This window comes from Uranotaenia lowii, chromosome 1, assembly GCF_029784155.1.
Source record: "Uranotaenia lowii strain MFRU-FL chromosome 1, ASM2978415v1, whole genome shotgun sequence".
In the NCBI taxonomy this organism is placed as follows: Eukaryota; Metazoa; Arthropoda; class Insecta; order Diptera; family Culicidae; genus Uranotaenia; species Uranotaenia lowii.
In genome coordinates, this window is record NC_073691.1 from 42,997,962 (window position 1) to 43,017,927 (window position 19,966).

General features: G+C 35.7%; 1 protein-coding gene across 1 annotated transcript in view; it reads left to right on the plus strand.

Annotated features, from left to right (window-relative positions):
• The first annotated feature begins 17,588 nt into the window (after positions 1-17,588).
• Positions 17,589-19,966, plus strand: part of LOC129759556 (scoloptoxin SSD20-like) — a 14,833-nt gene continuing 12,455 nt past the window's right edge. The window contains exon 1 of the mRNA XM_055757030.1: positions 17,589-17,632. Within this exon, the coding sequence (XP_055613005.1) occupies positions 17,589-17,632 (44 nt within the window). The remainder of the gene's footprint in view (positions 17,633-19,966) is intronic.

Below are 19,966 nucleotides of genomic sequence, written 5' to 3' on the forward strand. Positions count from 1 at the left end.
GTACATATATGTACAAATTAAAAGTTTAAAAATCTCGTCCAACTACAATAATTTATTTTTATATTATTCAAAATCGACAAGTAAACCAAAAACATTTTTTCGAAAAAAAAAAATTTTAGTTGAGGAGTTTTTTTTTGACAAGGCTCTCAGAGAGCGTCCATCAAGAAGTAATGATGCAAGATTAAAGTATTCCTAAATTTTCAAAATATTTTTTTTTCGGTTGTCCCTGAAAAAAGTTACTAGCCGTTATACTTCCAATATTTAGTATCATATTGGCACTCTAGACCAGCTGAGGGATCAAAAGTTTTATTAAAACTATCAATACATACTCTGCCAAAACTTTTAAAATGATCAATATGGTTTAATTTTCATGTCATCACGGTTAGGTTAAAGTCCAATACATATCCTTGGAGTCCTTGGAGTCAAATTGGTATAAGTATAAAGTATAAGTGCATAAAAAATTTTCCGGGAAAACGCGCTTTTAAGTTTTTGTGTTTTGTATTTTCCATTTTGCATTTTTTGAAAATTTGTATTCTTCTTTCGAACGTAAAAGTATAAAAATAAAATTCTAAAAATCTGCGGAAATCACCAAGTATAGTTTGAAAAATTGTTTGGCATTATTCACTCAAAATCGACTATTTTTGCACTTATACGCCTTTGGCTCTGAGGGCCTCATTTAGGAAATCATTTTGACTTTCGAAATTGTTAGTTAAAAATTAAGATCTATCGATTATGAAATTTTATTCATACGTTGAAGATTCGATACGTACTCAAAATTTAAAATTTAATTATCTCATGTTTTGATGAAAATATTCATTACTCTGAATTTTTTGTTCAACAATTAAAAGTTACTTGTTTACAGATAGGAAGCTGATCAATTTTTCACAGTTTAATAATCAATTGCTCAACTCTGGTTTATCAAAGAAAACTTTCTGATATTGAGTGCGTTTTTTTTTGTAATTTTCTTTGGTTTTTTTTTAATTTTAACTATTATTTGCAACGATTCCACTTGCGAGCTTTTGAGAAATGGAACAGCTGCTGAGGCAGACAAAGTAATTTGCACTCCCAGCTAGTTCTGCACCGTTTGTCGGAAACTTAAAATTTTCAAGAGGAGGAATCATTGTCCAGTTCAGTTCATCCATCCAGGCATTTGGCCAACCTCTCCGGACCAGAACAAAGTCTCCACAGTCTGGTAAATGTATTTTTTATTGCCTCTCAAATGTGGTCGGTCCTCCAGGTTTGATGGCGGGGGACAGAAGAAGGAAAGTCCTGCTTCTGCAGTTTACAGCTCAACTTCCGGTGACACTTTTGGCATTTTAATTTTCACCACTTTCAGTGAGCGCTTAAAAATCATGAAATTAAATATGAGGCAAGTCAAAACACTGTAGATAGAAAGTGAAATGAAGATAATAAGAGGAAGTAAATACGTTACTGGAAAAAGAAATAGGGCAGTTGACAGTACCCTACTTCAGAAGCTTAATTTGATCAACAGTCGCTAATTCCATCAATTTGCATTAATTAAACCAACATTTCCTTCCTGCTAGCTCTTGTGTTCGCACCTAGTCCTCTTGCCGGGATTAAACTAATAAATGGAATCAAAGCTGATAGCTTATCAGGGAAGCGTTTTGTGAACCATCATAGAAGCAAGCGATAGAGGGAGGTAGATCGGATTTGTGGGAAGCACATGAGTAGCTTTTCAGAGCAATTCTTCTTCTCACCCAAAGTTGATTTAATTTCCCAACTTCCGGGGAAATCTGTCCCTAGAAAAGTTAGACGGAAGAGAACCCAAACATACTGGAAGCAGCACACATTCGCACACATTTCTACCGGCAGACGAGACGGTCTGTTTTATCTTCACTCGACTCACATACTTATTCACTTCACGGGATAAAGCTAGGAAAATTCTTCGTCAGATAATGCCATCACATACGCTGAACACCTTGTGACTGAAATTTATCAATCGAATCACCAACGGGGTGTTACTCGTTTTTAGAATCGTTGTTTAAATAACCACTTTTAAATAGGAAATTACAAAATTATTGGAAAAAAATTACAGTTTTCGGCTGTCTAGGTCAACATTCCTTCAAACGGTGATGAAGAGTGTATTTAAAAAAATGCAACACTTTGTTTTGTGAATAACTTTTGAATGCATTGATGTAAATTGATGAAATTTTTTGTTAAGCTGCCTAGTAATGTGCAAATTATCGTGACGATCTGTCAAGTTTTTCTTAAGATAACATCCAAGTAAGAAGTGCATGGACTTTAATTTTTGGGTACAACGGGGGCCATTTATGATGCCTATACTATTGAGTATATTTTCCGAAATCTAGGCTAGTTTTGATTGCTCTTTTTCTGAAGTTTGATCTTCAAAATTTCTCAAATTTTATTTGGAGGCAGTCTTCTCCGAATAATTAGCCATAAATCGTGTCAATCGTTTGGTGACACACTGACTGATTTGCAGCTTCCACAGATCGTCAGCCACCTAAAGTATTAGACATCCAATTTTTCAATTTTTCTTCTTGTTTATCTCCGGAACACCCAGGTGAGAAATGTCAACGAAAAATTTCCAGCTGAAAACCTGCCAGGTGCTCGCTAAAGAGTTCCTTTAGCTGTCCACTATGATTTTTTTCAAAATACATATCTCCCCTCTAGGGGTCCAAATATTTTGCGCACGAGTTGACCAACGTATTTGGTTGATTTTACCTGTGGGCAATTTTTAAACCTTGAACATAAAGTCATGCCTGTTTATTTTCCAAAAGAATGAATTAGACAGAAAAATTGACCTTCTTTACCACTTTTCCGATAGAAAATTTCAGATTCCGTTTGATTGAACCTTCACATTCCACATTATAAACCTTCATGGAATCAATCACTTGCATTCTTCTAGGTTTCCTTGAACGATTTGTCATAAAAACTTTGGTCGAATAGTTGATTTCCAGCTGTCTTGGGTCTCCCACTGGGGCTTTCCAGAACTTTTCACGGCTCTGTCCAAAACTTTTGATCAATGAGCTTCTGTATTGGATGCTAACTCAAAAACCCCTCGACAGATTGTCTCCAATTTGGCACTTGTAAACATTACATCACTGAAAATTGTATCGTTTTTTATCCATGCACCTCAAAGTTATTCACAAAACAAAGTGTTGCCTTTGTTTTTCGAATGCACTCCTTACTTCCCTGATAGTAGCTTAAGTCCGTTGAAACTTCTAAAAAACTTACCATTCCTGGAAAACCTACTTTTCAATATTCGTTTGTTTTTATCTGGGTATTTTGTTAGGAGAAAGGTCAGATGTCAAGTTGGAAACCTTTAATGCATCAAAACTTTATTATTTGATAATATTCCTACGTTTCTATCTTCCTCGAAACTTCCTCAAGGACAGGAGTTAACAAACTATTTAATTTTCTTACTGAATACCGGAAATACTTATGCCGTTTATTTTTATTTTTATACCAAAAGCGTTAAAAATCAACCATCAAGATATGATTGTTAATGTAATATCCTAGGAAACATTTAGATGGGTGAATCTACATATGAAAAAAAAACAGAATTTTTCGAACCCATGTATGTAGAGGGAAGCATCCCTAAATGCGCATATTTAGTAATATGCGTATACAGCCGATTGACGAAATGACTGACAGATCAACATTTATAATCAGTGCAGTTTGAGGTTAATCCGCTTTTGGCATAGAAAAATCTTATTGTTATACAAAGTCAACATTTTTACAAAAATTTTTAATAAAATTTTTAATAACAATTTTAATAGTTTAGTAAAAATAACTTACTTACTTACTTACTTACTTACTTACTTACTTACTTACTTACTTACTTACTTACTTACTTACTTACTTACTTACTTACTTACTTACTTACTTACTTACTTACTTACTTACTTACTTACTTACTTACTTACTTACTTACTTACTTACTTACTTACTTACTTACTTACTTACTTACTTACTTACTTACTTACTTACTTGCTTACTTACTTACTTACTTACTTACTTACTTACTTACTTAATTACTTACTTACTTACTTACTTACTTACTTACTTACTTACTTACTTACTTACTTACTTACTTACTTACTTACTTACTTACTTACTTACTTACTTACTTACTTACTTACTTACTTACTTACTTACTTACTTACTTACTTACTTACTTACTTACTTACTTACTTACTTACTTACTTACTTACTTACTTACTTACTTACTTACTTACTTACTTACTTACTTACTTACTTACTTACTTACTTACTTACTTACTTACTTACTTACTTACTTACTTACTTACTTACTTACTTACTTACTTACTTACTTACTTACTTACTTACTTACTTACTTACTTACTTACTTACATCTTACATTGGAACACCAACCGTTTCTGTTAAAAACTTGTTGATTATTAACCGCAATAACGAGAGACATATTTTATATTTCGATCATGAATAAAAGATAAATGATATCTCAACCTTATTACCGGAAATTAATTTGAAGAATTTAATAACATAAGCTATCTCAAACAAAATTCTAAAACAGAAATACAAAATATAAAATAATTATTTCGATTAGGAATCAACGTATTATTTCCAAATTCCTAATTTGAATGTGCTTCAAATGGGTCACTGAATATTGAGTCAAAATTATTTATTTATTCTGAAACATGTGGAATTCAAGCGAAATTTTCTTAAATTGAACGTTTTATAATTTGCAACCAAAGCTACATATTTGAGATATCGTATCTGGCTCTCAATAATTTATGGTTATAGATCTTAATTTTATTACTGAACTCTTAAAATTAAAAAATCTGTTAAAAAGTACGAAACTTAAATATAATTTATAAATCAAACAACTGAATTAAAATAAAATTACAATCGCGAAACTAGAATATGATTCGCATATCTAGCATTTTAGTTTTACTAAAGTCAAATCCTTATCTGAATATGAATTTATAATACATGACAACAAAATTAACATTTTTCTAAGGTACAACGATTTTTTGAGCTATTTTTTCAATAATATAGTGGTAGTGATGATCAATTTATTCAGATATTTTCTATAATCTCTTAATTTTAAAATAATTCATTAAAATAGTTCCAAATTCATTGAAGAATTTCGTGAACTTTTTTTGATAAAAGTATAGAACATAACAGAGTATTTAATTTTTGAGAAAAAAAACCATAGAAGTTACATTTTGCCAATATTTTCTAATTCTGCAAAATATGAGAATTTTGATGAAAGTTGAAAAAAAAAAAAAGAATTTTTGATATTTCTTAAGGGTTTTTCAAATAGTTTTGCAGTCTTCAACAAAGTTATTAGGTGCGTTAAAAACTTCAAGATCAAGTACTCAAAGACTTCCTTGAAATTTGTCCAACATAGTTTAATCTTATCTAAATAAATAATAAAAATGGTAGAAATAAAATTTTCAAAGAAAAAAAAAATTCTTGACAAGATCTAAATCATACACAACTTAACTTGAATTTTGAATTTAGATTATTGATATGAATTCCTTATGTGGTTTTTAGTTTTTTTTTCACATGGATGTAGAATATTAAAAAACTAATCTTGAATTTAAGCCTGATTGTTAAATTTTAATCGATATTATTCAATATAAGACACGACACGTTGAGTAATTGAAAAATACTAAATGTATAACTAGTTTCAGGGATTGTCGAGATGCAACACATTGAATTTCATGTTCTGTTGATAAATTGATTACCTAAATTGTTAATTTCAAATCAGAGTCTGAACAATAAAGACAAATTGTTTATGTTATTCGAATGAGATATCCAAACAAAATTTCAAGATATTTTTTACCTGTATTTGTTAAGTTGAACTTGTTTCAACAAATGGGTCTTTTGAAGTACCTTCGAAAAATAAATTGCATATCGTATTTGAATTTGAATTCATTCCAAATAAAATAGCATTCCTTGTTTTAGTCATACAATAACAAATCTACTTTCAGTTATAGTCTCGTTTTCCTTACGAGTTTTGATTTGAAAACCTGGAGGCGCAAATCTATTTTATTTTTAACGTTATTTTTCATTTTAAATCTCTTAATAAGTGAAATTCTAAAACACCACGCTGCACTAGATTAAAAGCTTGCCAGCAAAAGATTTAGTATAAAATGATTTGAGAAATGTATGCAATTCTTGTACTCTGTTTAAGGGTGGCTATCATTCATTGTTTATCAGGTTATGTCGTGAGTGGAGAAGAGGAAACACCTGAGCATGTTGTGTTTGTCTGTCCGAAGTTTGCGGCGGTACGTACTTCCATATTTGCCGCCTATGGGCCCGACACGACAGCAGATAACGTTGTACAGAGGATGTGTGCGGATTCCAACACTTGGCATGCGGTCAGCGATGGGTTCACCCGGATCATGACTGCCCTGCAGAGGAGCTGGAACCAACGGCAGTCCGCGAACGGTGTAGGATGACTCCATCGGCGGGGAGCATCTGAGTAGCGTGCGATCCCCTGATCGAAGCTACAAAGATAAGGCAACATCTTCTGCGTAGCGGAGGTCAGGGGTGCGCCGCGAACGTGTGTAGGATATCCCAATGTCGGGGGGTATCCGAGTAGTGCCGCTTCCTAAGAGGGAAACTGCGGGGATAAGACTTTACCTTCCTCGTAGCAAATCTCGAGGAAAGAGGGTTAACCACTGTCGGGGGATACCCACAGGCAGAGAGGCTCTCGACGCCGGGTGAGCCTCTCGAGTCGGTGTAGGATGTCGTCACCGTCGGGAAACATCCGAGTCGTAGCGTTCCAAGTCCCGAATGTGTGCCGTGACAGGCGCGAGTCTAGGATAAGCTGCTCTCGATCTGGCACACAACGGGCAGGAAAAATCCGAGGGCCAAAAATCCTAGGATTGCCAGCCAAGGGGGATAAAGAAGACCGGACAACGGTCGGAGTAGACTGACCCCATCGACGGGGGGCTGTCGAGTAGAGTGCGTCCGACCCGAAATTTGTTGTTCGTTATTCGTTGCTTATGTTTTTTTAGTAGTCACAGGCTCGCAAGGCCCGCAGCTAACCCCACTATCTCGCAGGAGGACCGTCGTGATGTTGCTGTTTTGGGTCCCGAAAACCACCAGGACGTTGTTGCACTCCGCACGCCGCCCCTAACATGGAGAACAGACGCGTACGAAGCCCCCTAACTCATTCTGCATGCGACCGAAGCATCCATCGGGGTTGGGTACCCGATCTCCGCTAAGGTTGCTCGCACCCCAGCTAGTACCACGGGGAGGTAGAGAATCGGAGTTGCAGACAAGAGGTGATATGACCACTACCCGAGGGTTGGGTGTATGGGGTCTCGAGTTGCACATTGTCTACTTCACTAGCCACCCCCACGTCCACGTCCGACCCCTCGATTTGAAGTTACAAAGATAAGACAATACCTTCTGCGTAGCGGATGCCGTGGGTGCGCCGCATTCGTGCGTAGGATGCTCCACCTTCGGGGAGTATCCGAGTAGAGCGGTTCTCAACGACAGAAGCTACGGGGATAAGACTTGACCTTCTTCGCAGTGGAAATCGTTGGGAAAGGGTTATTCCACGTTCGGGGAATACCCACGGGTAGAGTGGCTCTCGACGCCGGGTGAGCCATTCTAGTCGGAGTAGGATGACGTCTTCGTCGGGAATCATCCGAGTCGTTGCGTTAAGTCCCGCGCGTGTGCCGTGACAGGCGCGAGTCTAGGATAAGCTGCTCTCGATCTGGCACACGACGGGCAAGGTGGCAAACTTCGAACCCTGAAGATAAGAGGTCGGGCTTCGAGTCGTTAGAGGAGAGGTCAGGTCTCAAACCTTCAGGCGGAGAGGTTTGTGTGGTCAACCCCGAGTCTTTATGATAAGGGATCGGGTCTCGAGTCGTAAGAGGAGGGATCAGACCCCTTACCAACAAGAGGAGGGGTACAAGTGGTAACCTCGAGTCATTACGAGGAGAGGTCAGATTTCAAGTCGTTAGAGGAGAGATCGGGCCTTGAATCGTGCAAAGGAGAGGTAAACCTCGAGTCGATGCGAGGAGGGGTCGGATCTCAAGTCGTTAGAGGAGAGATCAGGCCTCAAGTCGCGAAGAGGAGAGGTTTGTGTGGGAATCTCGAGTCATTGCGAGGAGATGTCGGTTCTCAAGTCGTTAGAGGAGAGTTCAGGCGTCGAGTCGTAAGGATGAGAGGTTTTGCTGAAAGTGGTCCCGTTAATGAGTATTGCCTTGGAGCGCATTAGCGCGAATAGACCTCCCACTATTGAAGTATAGTGTACTAAACAGTTCGAGGTGGGAACCAGGTCTGCGGCCCCAGGTGGAGTTTAGGGAGTAGGGGGTATACACGGAGTATATCATGAGTCTTCCCATTGTACCCATGGACCCAGAGTAGCAAACTGGGGGGACGCGGTGGCTCGCCGTTCCTTGGAATACAATTCGTAAACCGGGATTTACCACCTGTGGTTACCAACTAAAAAAAAAGGTTATGTCGTGAGACGGAACATCAAATAAATAAATAATATAATCATTCATTGTTAAGAAGATAGCTATATTTAACCTTGTATAAATCATAAGACATGGATCGACAAAAGCTTGCACAAACTTGCAGAAGTTAAAGGCCCGAAGAAATTATTTAAAAAAAAAACATCAGGTACACCAGGTCAAGGGCAAACAGGGTGTAAGTGTCCATGGGGCCTGGTATATCCGTATATCCGTATAGGCCTGGTATATCTGTATCGAGTTTTGAAAATGTGTATAAAAAAACTGTATCTGTGTCTTATCTTTTTCAGCTTTGAAAAATCTGTATATAGACTGTTCCATAAATTATAAAGCACACTTTATGTTAACGGTCATTTTGAATCGATTTTTTTTCTCGAATTCTACTGGCTGCGTCCTTTTGTTTACACGTTGCTGTACGTGATAACTTAAAAAAATCATTAAGTTCGAGATTACATTTCAAAATGCGTGGTCTTACGTTATCTGTGGTCTTACTCCGAATAAGAGAAAAAGCATCGTGTACAAGTGGTTTACTGTGAGTGGAATCTCATTGAGAAAATTGGCCAAAGAAGAGGATGTGAGCATCTGAGCGGTACGGATAGCTATTAAAATATTGTGAAAATTGTACATTTGAAGATGAACCGAAAATATGGTCCTGTAAGTCCTACCCAAAAAGATCAGGGATGCCTACAAACAGAAACCATCGGCTTCCGTTCGGGATGTGTCGAGAAAGGTCGGGACAACGACGTCTAACGTGATGCATGCTAAAGAGTGACTTGGGCTCAAGAAGTACCGGAAATAGGAAAAAACCTAAAAGGAACCCAAATCAAGCCGCTTCCGTCAAACCAAGAGCCCGGAAACTGTATGATTCAATATTTCGCAAAAGTTCTGGTTGCAATATCATGGACGATGAAATGTTTGTGAAAATGGACTATGTAATCCTTCCTGGGCCACAATACAAGGACAAAGATATCCCCGAAACGAAGAATGCCATTTTCACCGGAAAATTTGGCAAGAAGGTGATGGTGTGGCAGGCAATTTGCGAGTGTGGCACAATATCTTGACCGTACGTCACATCGGAAACAATGAGCACCCAGAACTCCCAGAACACCCAAGGAATTCCTCCAGAAGCGATAATTGCCGATGATCAAGCAGCATGATGGATCCGTCATATTTTGGCCCGATTTGGCATCATGTCATTACTCCAAAGACACACTAGGGTGGTACAAATGGAAAATTGAAAAAGAACTGGGCAAAAGTGGTGAAAATGGTGAGTAATGCAACTGTGCAGTCGCTTATCAATCATGTTCGAAGAAAAGTGCGAAGTTTGGCTGATGATTGAAATTTTTCATCAAATAAAAGTTCAGTGTTGGGTAGGACACAAATAATGATAGAGTTTGCCAAATAAAAGAAATAAAATTTAATTAAACATTTTTTTTAAGTGTGCTTAACATTTCTGGAGTGTTTGTACCATTAACGTTTTGTAGGGTTTTTTTTTCCTTTGTTCTCAGGGATTTCAAACCAAGTAGCTTTATTCATCTGAATGTATAATGCATGTGAATCTCTTCGTGGGTCAAACTGCAGCGAATCCGTGCACCCATGGTTGATCACTACACAAAAAAGTGTACAACAATTATTAATACAGATCATTTGATATTCATCGATATAGATTGATAATTGGAGATAATTTACAAATGAAGTAACGCAACCACCTGTTTTTTTTTCAACGGTCGCCATGTAATTGAAACCGTTTTGAATAAAAAAATCGTTAATTCAATTCCAAAAAAGCTTTCTTCGAAACGCAGTGTGATACTTAGCATGTGGCCACACATACTCTCCAGGGAAGTCGTATGTGCCATGGAAGGAGCAAACAGGGAGAGGAAGGACATGAAACAGAAACCACGGAAACCATCAAATGACACCTTTTGTCGGTCTGTCGGTTTTCCCTACCTTCTCAGCGAGCGAGTAGCAAGAATATGCTCAAGAAGAAAACCGGAAACAGAAGAGCAGGCAACCTTTCACAGCTCCACCAACCGAACCGACTGTCAGCTAGCTCGTTTGAGGGACATTTCGACAGTTGGAAAGACGAGGAAGGAACTGGAAGTTCATCATTCCGGGGACATCCACCAGAGCAACATGTGCCACACACTTCAGCACACCAAACTCGGAAAAGATGATTAAGTCGAACAGGAAAACAAGAAGAAGAGTTGTGTCGGGTTGTCTATAATAACATTTTCGCCCACCCTCATTCATGATGATGTGGTCACAGGACTAAATAGAAAAGGTGAAGTGGTGAGGGTGGTTGATGGAAGTTGTAACACGACGAGAGAGATTTTAGGGAACACGAGACGAGGAAAATGATGATGATGATGATGGTGATGGTTTACTACGAAAGATGAAACGCGGCAGCCAATATTAAATGGCACAATATGATATGATAATTATATTTTAATTATGGAGCCATTATCATCGTCGTCGTCCTGGTTGCTTCTTAGTGTTGGTGGGGTTTTTCTTCTTCACCGAGCGAGTTAAGTTAAGTGGCTCGGGTCGAATATCACCGCAGTGATTTATCATCCACATTTCAACCTTACTGTCGGAATGGGTTGAATTTTTGCAATGTATTGTATTGTGGCATTCAATTTCAGGGTTTAATCTCTTAATTGTTTTTTTTTCTTTTAAGAAATGAATCAATACAATTTTGATAGTTTTACCTTTTTTAAAACAATTTTGACACAACTTTGTTCAAATTTTAACACAATCATGACGCAATTTAAACTCAATTTTGATAGCTACCAGTTTGAGCTATTTATGATCCGATTTTGTCTCAACTTTGTCACACGTTTCTCATAATTTGGACAATAATTCGACACTATTTTAACCCAATGTTGACACGATTTTGACATAATTTCTACATAATTTTCAACTGACCTGACCTGAACTGACCTCTTGCAAGTTTTGAACGCCAAAGCTGTTTTGAGATCCTTAACAGTCTCAACATTTTTGAGGGGTTCGGAGAGTCTTCAAATTTTTGGGAGTTTGGGATTTTGAAGAGTCAATTGATAGTGTTTAAAACTTTGAGATTTTTGAGAGACTTGAAAATTCTTGAAGTTTTCAGAGTCTTCAGAGTCTTAGAGTGTTTAAAGTTTTTGAACATCTTGAGAGAATTTTGTTAGTCTTCAGAATTTTGAGAGTTTGGACAGCCTTGAGAGTCTTCTGAATTTCAAATGTTTTTAGAACTTGACAATTTTGACAATTTTGAAAATTTTGCCAATTTTGGCAATTTTGACATTTTTGACAATTTTGGCAATTTTGACAATTTTGACAATTTTGACAATTTTGACAATTTTGACAATTTTGACAATTTTGACAATTTTGACAATTTTGACAATTGTGACAATTTTGACAATTTTGACAATGTTGACAATTTTGACAATTTTGACAATTTTGACAATTTTGACAATGTTGACAATTTTGAAAATTTTGACAATTTTGACAATTTTGACAATTTTGACAATTTTGACAATTTTGACAATTTTGACAATTTTTACAATTTTGAGAATTTCGACAATTTTGACGATTTCGACAATTTGCTTCGGATCTAAAATGTTCAATTTCATCTCTGGGGCTTTGACCTAAAGAGAACTTCACTAGAAAACTACAATAGATTTTTTTTATTCCTAATGCTTCGCCAAGTGAAAAACGCAGATTTGGCGCCAATTGGTTTCCAGTAAAGCCAAACCCTTTGTTCAGCCTTTGGGGCTGCCACCGGAAAACGGAAATAAAAAGAAAACTCTGTTATAAATCTTACAAAACCAAAAACCCAACTCCGTGGGAACGAGAAAGACATCAAGCAAACTCCATTCGAGCTGCAGCTTTTCTTCCTTTGTTATTTTTCGGTTCACTGGAGATAATTGTGGATTCTGTGGTTTTTAGTGCAAAAACTGGGTGCAACAAAAAAAAATCCTTCACACTGATAGTTCCGGTGAAAGAAAAATCGGAATCTCGCCTTGCTCGTCGCCGTTTCACACTTTCTCGTTTCCAACCGAAGGCGAGCGTTCTCAGAACAGGAAGTGTGGATGTGTGGCCAGAAGGAATTATCTCAACCGCCGTCGGTCGCCACCTCCCAATTTTTTTTTCTCCAACTCAACTCGGGGGAAATCAACGGAATTAATGGAGTGTTAAGTGCATAGATAATTTCACAAATCTGTTCCCAGGATAGGAAAATTATTGCTTTTTTTTGGGTGTTGAATGTAAGAAACAGATATTGGAAATCAGCCTTTGTCATAATTTAAAAAATAAGTTTTAAAATATGATCAACAATGTGAATCCATGCTTGAATATTTTAGTTATTCGTTGGGATTATGATCATTCTAGACTAGACAGATAACAATAAATTATCTAAGAATATTTACTACTTGTAGTGTTTATATAATGTGTATATTATAATAATATTTAAGCAAATAGCCTACGAACTGTTTGAATAGATAACTACATTTTTTGACATTTTTTAAAGGATTTTAAAGAGATTTTCCTCTAGGACTAAGGAATTTTACATTTCAGATATAAAACTTTATCGAACGGCTTAATTTCTTCATTACCATGTCGTGAAATGAAAAAAAAACAACCGTTCTGGGTTGATATTGAATCAGAAAAAAACAGGTTGGAATTAATAAAACTTTGATTTTTTTTTTCAGTGAAACCACACTTTTTCTAGGCTCATATCGTAGATAGTTAACATAGTTAACATTAAATAAAATCGCCATATTGATTTTCCGGGTTTATTTAGGCTCATTTTCATAATTTCGAGGTAGTTTTCCAACCCAGTTCTGTTGAAGTTCACGTTGAAGAAAGCTTTTCTGGATTTGCAAAAAATCATCAGCACAGGTATATACCACCGTCGGAGTTTCTGTTCATCTCATCTTCCTAAATAGTCAATTGCAAATCATACCAATAATAATGCTGGACCAGATGGCTATCGAGTTCCTTCGGAAAGTACAACATTATTTTGATTATCCGACCAAGAAATTCACTTGACCTTGATGCAAATCTATTTTTTTGATTAAGTGATCTTAAAATTTACTAGGCGTTTACGCTGTACCAATTAATTATTTTTTGAAAGAATTCATTCAGCACACCTCAATCGATCCCGAAAAGTCAAAAATGGATCTCAATTTCGATTATCAACATGTTAGTGCTGCCATCTACGACTTAAAACAAAAAAAAAGGCTTTGGCTGTTTAAAAAAATAAATATTTTTCTGTTCTTGGGACTCAAATTCAGCCTATCAATGTTTCATCATTTAACGTCATATTGAAAGCGAAATTAGGCAGCTTGATTAAGTAGTATAACTGAAATGTCAAACTTCTTAGTGTTACAGGAAAATCTTTTGAAACCCCCTTTAAAGCCAGTTGGAAGACAAAACGGCAAAAAATTCATTCAGTTATCTATACAAACTATTCGTAGAAGCATTATTATTCACTTTTCCATATACAATTTTAAGAAATAATCTTGATTGTTGTAGAAAAACATAAGTTGTTTTGTTATTTTGCACCCTTTTTTCACACTGTTGATCCTCAACGCCAATTGTTTCATCCATAAAAGTAAAGTTATGCTTGATTTATGGGTTGAACAATTTAAAACAAATTGTAGAAAAAAATTGTGATGATTTTCAATCATTCATATTATAACAAGTCTAACGCAGCAGTACTGATTCTAGACACCTCAAAACGGTTTACTTTCAAGTATCGCTTTTGCTTTCCATTGTTTGAAATGTAGCACTTGAAGCAAGTTTGAAGGAAATTGCGAATAAATTTAAAGATATCTTTTCATTATGCAACACGAGGAATATTACGAAACTTCAAAAGCGATTTTCTTGAAACTTTCCAGGCTCATACGACCTGTTCAAAACTGTCTGAAGCTTTTTTTTCAGTTTTGTTTTGACAGTTCTCTTCGGAGTGTTTGGAGACATCTGGTGACCCAGCCAAAAACAAATATTTATTTCAAAAAGGTCGTTGGGATTCTTATACAAGTTTCGTTGGCTGGCTTGTACGTCTGTGGTGCAAGCTCGAACAAGAAATTTCCAGAAACCTTTTCAACGGTGCAATAGATGGCACTGTTTCTACACAGTTAGAAAAATCCTTGTAACATTACATGCAACTGCATGGGTAGAAGGGAATCGGGTATTTACATGTATCAATACGGCTTAATTCATGCAAACTTTCCATCGCCTTCAACTGATTTGTTTACTGTAAACCTACATTTCCAATAACTCTTTTTGGTACGGTTGTTTATCCAATAAGAAAAGCATCGATATTTGTCCATAAGAGATTTTAATATCTCACACATACATTTTATTTGATCCACACAAGCAAAAATGGTATTCAATAAATTTTCACGAATACCAGTTTTTTGGTGCTATTCCCCCGACGACGGCAACGGCGATTGTCATGCTGGTAGGAAAATAAGTTGTCATGCATTTGGGGTTTTTTTCTCACTTTCTTGCTTTAAATTTCAGCATGCACCACCTCGATTCGAACAGAAGCGAACAGCACACGAGCAGGTACAACAAAATACGGTCGAACGTTGCGAACGCTAAGATTTACATGAAATTGCAAGCTAATTGATGAAGTTCGCCTTCGTTGGGAATCCAATAGGAACGAAAACAAAACAGAATTGGCGAACTGACGTTGACGCTGGATTTTGCATGCGGTGACATGTTCATGACATGACAAGTTCATCTTAGCCTTTAGATGTTATACTCTTTTTCATATTTTTCGTGGCGATGATGTGAAAACGTGCAATGTAAGATTACATTTTTCTTTCTGTGTAGATAGCTCTTTTTATAGTAACAATTTTTTGAAAGGGCGCAATCGCATATTAATTCATAAATAAATAAACTTCAAGTTGTTGGATTGTTCATTATAATTACACAGATGAAAAGATGTACAAGCTTAGCCTCTATACATGTGTAAAATCCCAACGACCATTTTGAATCAAATTATGTTTTTTTTTTGTTGAGATGTCTCCGAAGAAACCGAAGAGAACTGTCAAAATGTGAACAAAATAAAAAAAAATTACAAAAATATAGTCAGTTTTGAAGGGGTCGTACACTACTATTTGACGAGTTTCAAGCAAATCGATGCTGAAGTTTCGTAACACATTTGTGATATTACCGAATTAAATCTCTTTAGCTTATAGTTGTTTTGCTTATTGCTTCAAAGCATGAACTATAGAAACAGATACGATTCGGGACGCTTAGAATAGGAATTGCTGTGTGCGACTTTTAATTTCAAACTCAACTGGATGAAAGAAATGGTATCTCTAACTTGTCGGCAGTTGTTAGTTAGCTTCTTTAGAAAAAAAAGAACGAAGGTAAATAGAATCAGATAACTTTAACAAGTTATCCAGTTCACAAGTAACATGTTACTGTATTTTGTAGCTAGGAACAATCTGAAGCCGTCCATTCTACTACGATGTTGGTTTATTTATTTTTGAAAACAATAACGATTGCGCCCTTTCGAAAATGTGATTCTACAAAAGTTAATTCGTAACTTTTCAACGGCGCAACAGATGGCACTGTTTCTCGTCAATTTTCAGAGGCTTGTTAAATTTCAAAACTAAAAAATACTTTTGGCCAACTTTTTCTTTCACGTACTCCTGTGTGCGGCGGTCTAATGGCCACACAGAAAGAAAAATGTAATCTTACATTGCACGTTTTCACATCATCGCCACGAAAAATATGAAAAAGAGTATAACATCTAAAGGCTAAGATGAACTTGTCATGTCATGAACATGTCACCGCATGCAAAATCCAGCGTCAACGTCAGTTCGCCAATTCTGTTTTGTTTTCGTTCCTATTGGATTCCCAACGAAGGCGAACTTCATCAATTAGCTTGCAATTTCATGTAAATCTTAGCGTTCGCAACGTTCGACCGTATTTTGTTGTACCTGCTCGTGTGCTGTTCGCTTCTGTTCGAATCGAGGTGGTGCATGCTGAGTTTTAAAGCAAGAAAGTGAGAAAAAAAACCCAATACCCTTCTAATTATCTAATCAATTTTATTTGTTCCAGAAAAAATACCACTTAAATTCAACGAAAGCTCGGGTTACCCCAAATGCATGACAACTTATTTTCCTACCAGCATGACAATCGCCGTTGCCGTCGTCGGGGGAATAGCACCAAAAAACTGGTATTCGTGAAAATTTATTGAATACCATTTTTTCTTGTGTGGACCAAATAAAATGTATGTGTAAGATATTAAAATCTCTTGTCGACAAATATCGATGCTTTTCTTATTGGATAAACAACCGTACCAAAAAGAATTATTGGAAATGTAGGTTTACAGTAAACAAATCAGTTGAAGGCGATGGGAAGTTTACATGAATTAAGCCGTATTGATACATGTAAATACCCGATTCCCTTCTACCCATGCAGTTGTATGTAATGTTACAAGGATTTTTCTAACTGTGCGTATTTCATGAACATATTTTGTTCACATTTTATTTTTAGCAGATCGGTATAAAACTCCTCTTTTTTCACAGTAAAATTGTGATTTGGGCGTAGATTTAGTGCTTCAATGATAAAAAGTAAAAAAAAAAAATTAAGACTTAAATCTATTTTTTCTTAACATACACAGTTAGAAAAATCCTTGTAACATTACATGCAACTGCATGGGTAGAAGGGAATCGGGTATTTACATGTATCAATACGGCTTAATTCATGTAAACTTCCCATCGCCTTCAACTGATTTGTTTACTGTAAACCTACATTTCCAATCATTCTTTTTGGTATGGTTGTTTATCCAATAAGAAAAGCATCGATATTTGTCGATAAGAGATTTTAATATCTTACACATACATTTTATTTGATCCACACAAGAAAAATTGGTACCTATTCGATAAATTTTCACGAATTCCGGTTTTTTTGGTGCTATTCCCCCGACGACGGCAATGGCGATTGACATGCTGGTAGAAAAATAAGTTGCAGTCACACTTGCGGTAGCCCGTGCTTTCGTTGAATTCAAGTGGCATTTTTTTCTGGAACAAATAAAATTGACAAATTGATATAATAATTACAATAATTAGAAGGGTATTAGGTTTTATTTCTCACTTACTTGCTTTAAAACTCAGCATGCACCACGTCGATTCGAACAGAAGCGAACAGCACACGAGCAGGTACAAGATTTACATGAAATTGCAAGCTAATTGATGAAGTTCGCCCTCGTTGGGAATCCAATAGGAACGAAAACAAAACAGAATTGGCAAACTGACGTTGACGCTGGATTTCGCATGCGGTGACATGTAAAGTTCATCTTAGCCTTTAGATGTTATACTCTTTTTCATATTTTTCGTGGCGATGATGTGAAAACGTGCAATGTAAGATTACATTTTTCTTTCTGTGTAGGCATTTAACCTGGCTGATATGGGCATTCAAAACCTGTCTGTTATTCTAATATCTGATCATTCACAACTTTGTCAAAATCATCAATTTGTTGAATTTCCGATTTCCAGATGAATAAGAAAGATAAATCATTTACATTTTTGTTTACAGTTTCTGCACGCACGATAATCAAAGTTCAATATATTAGAACAAAACTGACAAAAATCTTGTTTGAATTTTTAAATTTTTTTGACTTAATATAACAACTAATTTTTTTCATGCCATGTGTCAAAAGCGTATTACCCTCAAACTACACTGATTAGATATGTTGAATCATCAGCCATATCGTCAATCGACTGTATGCGCATATTACCCAATATGCGCATATAGGAACACTTCCTCCTATCGATTTTTTTGAAAGTGCGCACGGCCAAATATTAACCAATCGAGTTGTTAGCTGGGTGAAAAAGTACCGTTCGAAGACCTACATTTTAAACCTTATCACTTTCAACGCGGTTTTCTCGAAACAGCTTTTTCCCTTTACTAAAATGAATCAACATAGAAATCAATGTTTTTAGCAAACATTTAAGGGGCATTCTTATGATAGTTTTTTTGACAGCGAAATTTTTCGAGAAGAAATTCATCCAAGCATAGAATTTTGAATCAGAGGATTTATAATGCAAACTGGACACGGCGAGACCATTCTAAGCGGCTACGACTTCAGCCAGAAAAGACCAGGACCGGAATGGAAATCGCGAAATCCGAATTCAGGAAAAACTTACGTTTAGAAACCTAACTGGAAAACAGATAAGTACCATATTTTTTACCTGAAAAGTGGAGCTATTGCTAAAATGGTTCTGAATTTTTATTATATTTATCATATCAATTTAGTTTTTGAGAATAACAACGGACAGATAATTCCCTTGGGAAAGACCACCAAAAATGGTCGAAACGTCGGGCATTTCAAAAACTAAGTTGTTTGATTGAATCCCTAGACCGAAAAATAGCCAATATTACAATAAAACACCAATAACGGTCGAAAACATAAAAATGGTTCTGAATTTTAAAATAAAACCACTAAAATATGAAAATCTGTGAAAAATATAGTCTGTTAAAGTTTGATTTCAATAATCAAGTTTTGAAATTTTGATTTTCACTTTTACCGTTTTTGTTTGGTCCACTCGCTCAGCTTTGCACTCATTCCGACAACAACTAACACAAATCGTCGTCAGTATATTGTTAACTTACTCGGTCATACGCGCATCTGCAACACTTACAAAATATTCAGTGTTCCATCGTCCACTTTTAGTTCAAATCTATGATACTTTAGGATTGAGCGCATAAATGATCAAAATTACAGCAAAAAGAAAAGCAACACTTATAGGGACCTGATGCAAAATTGAGCATAAACGAATACGCTAGCAAATTACACAATAACAAAGTAGATAAAGTTAAACAAATTATGTTTTAAAACACAATTGATTTGTTATGTTATTTTAATTAAAAAAAATAACGAAATGTGAACGTAAAATCATTCGCAATGTTACCATTTTTAAAGGTAACCTGAAACGACTCAACGACAAAAGATTGCACAAGATAAGGGTTTATATTATTTAAACAAACGAAACAAGGATTAAAAAAAAAAAACAATTGGAACTGTATTCTTTAAGAAAACGCGATTGCAAAAATTAATAATAAATTTGAGTAAGTAAGTTTGCAGGTACCTATGCAACGTTTGATTATTATTTCCATACATTTAGAAGTCCCAAGTTTTGATAGTGTTTCACAACAATAATTGATTGTTAAAAAATTTGAAATTGTTTTTGTCAATTTTTTTGATTTTACTTATGATATCGTTATAAAGTTTGATTTAATATTTTTTTAATTTGGATAATATTAATGATAATTTTCAAACCAATATGCAATCAATCAATTGCAACGAATCGAACTATTTTCATAAACATAATTGAATAGAGCATTTTATATAACTTTAAAAAATTCTGATTGTGTTAATACATAAGGTTATTTTTTGTAATGAAGCTTCACAAAAAGTTCATAATTTTTCTAGACATCTTTTAATTTGATTTTAAATTCAAGAAGGCGATTGGGCAATCAGCTAGTTAAATCGG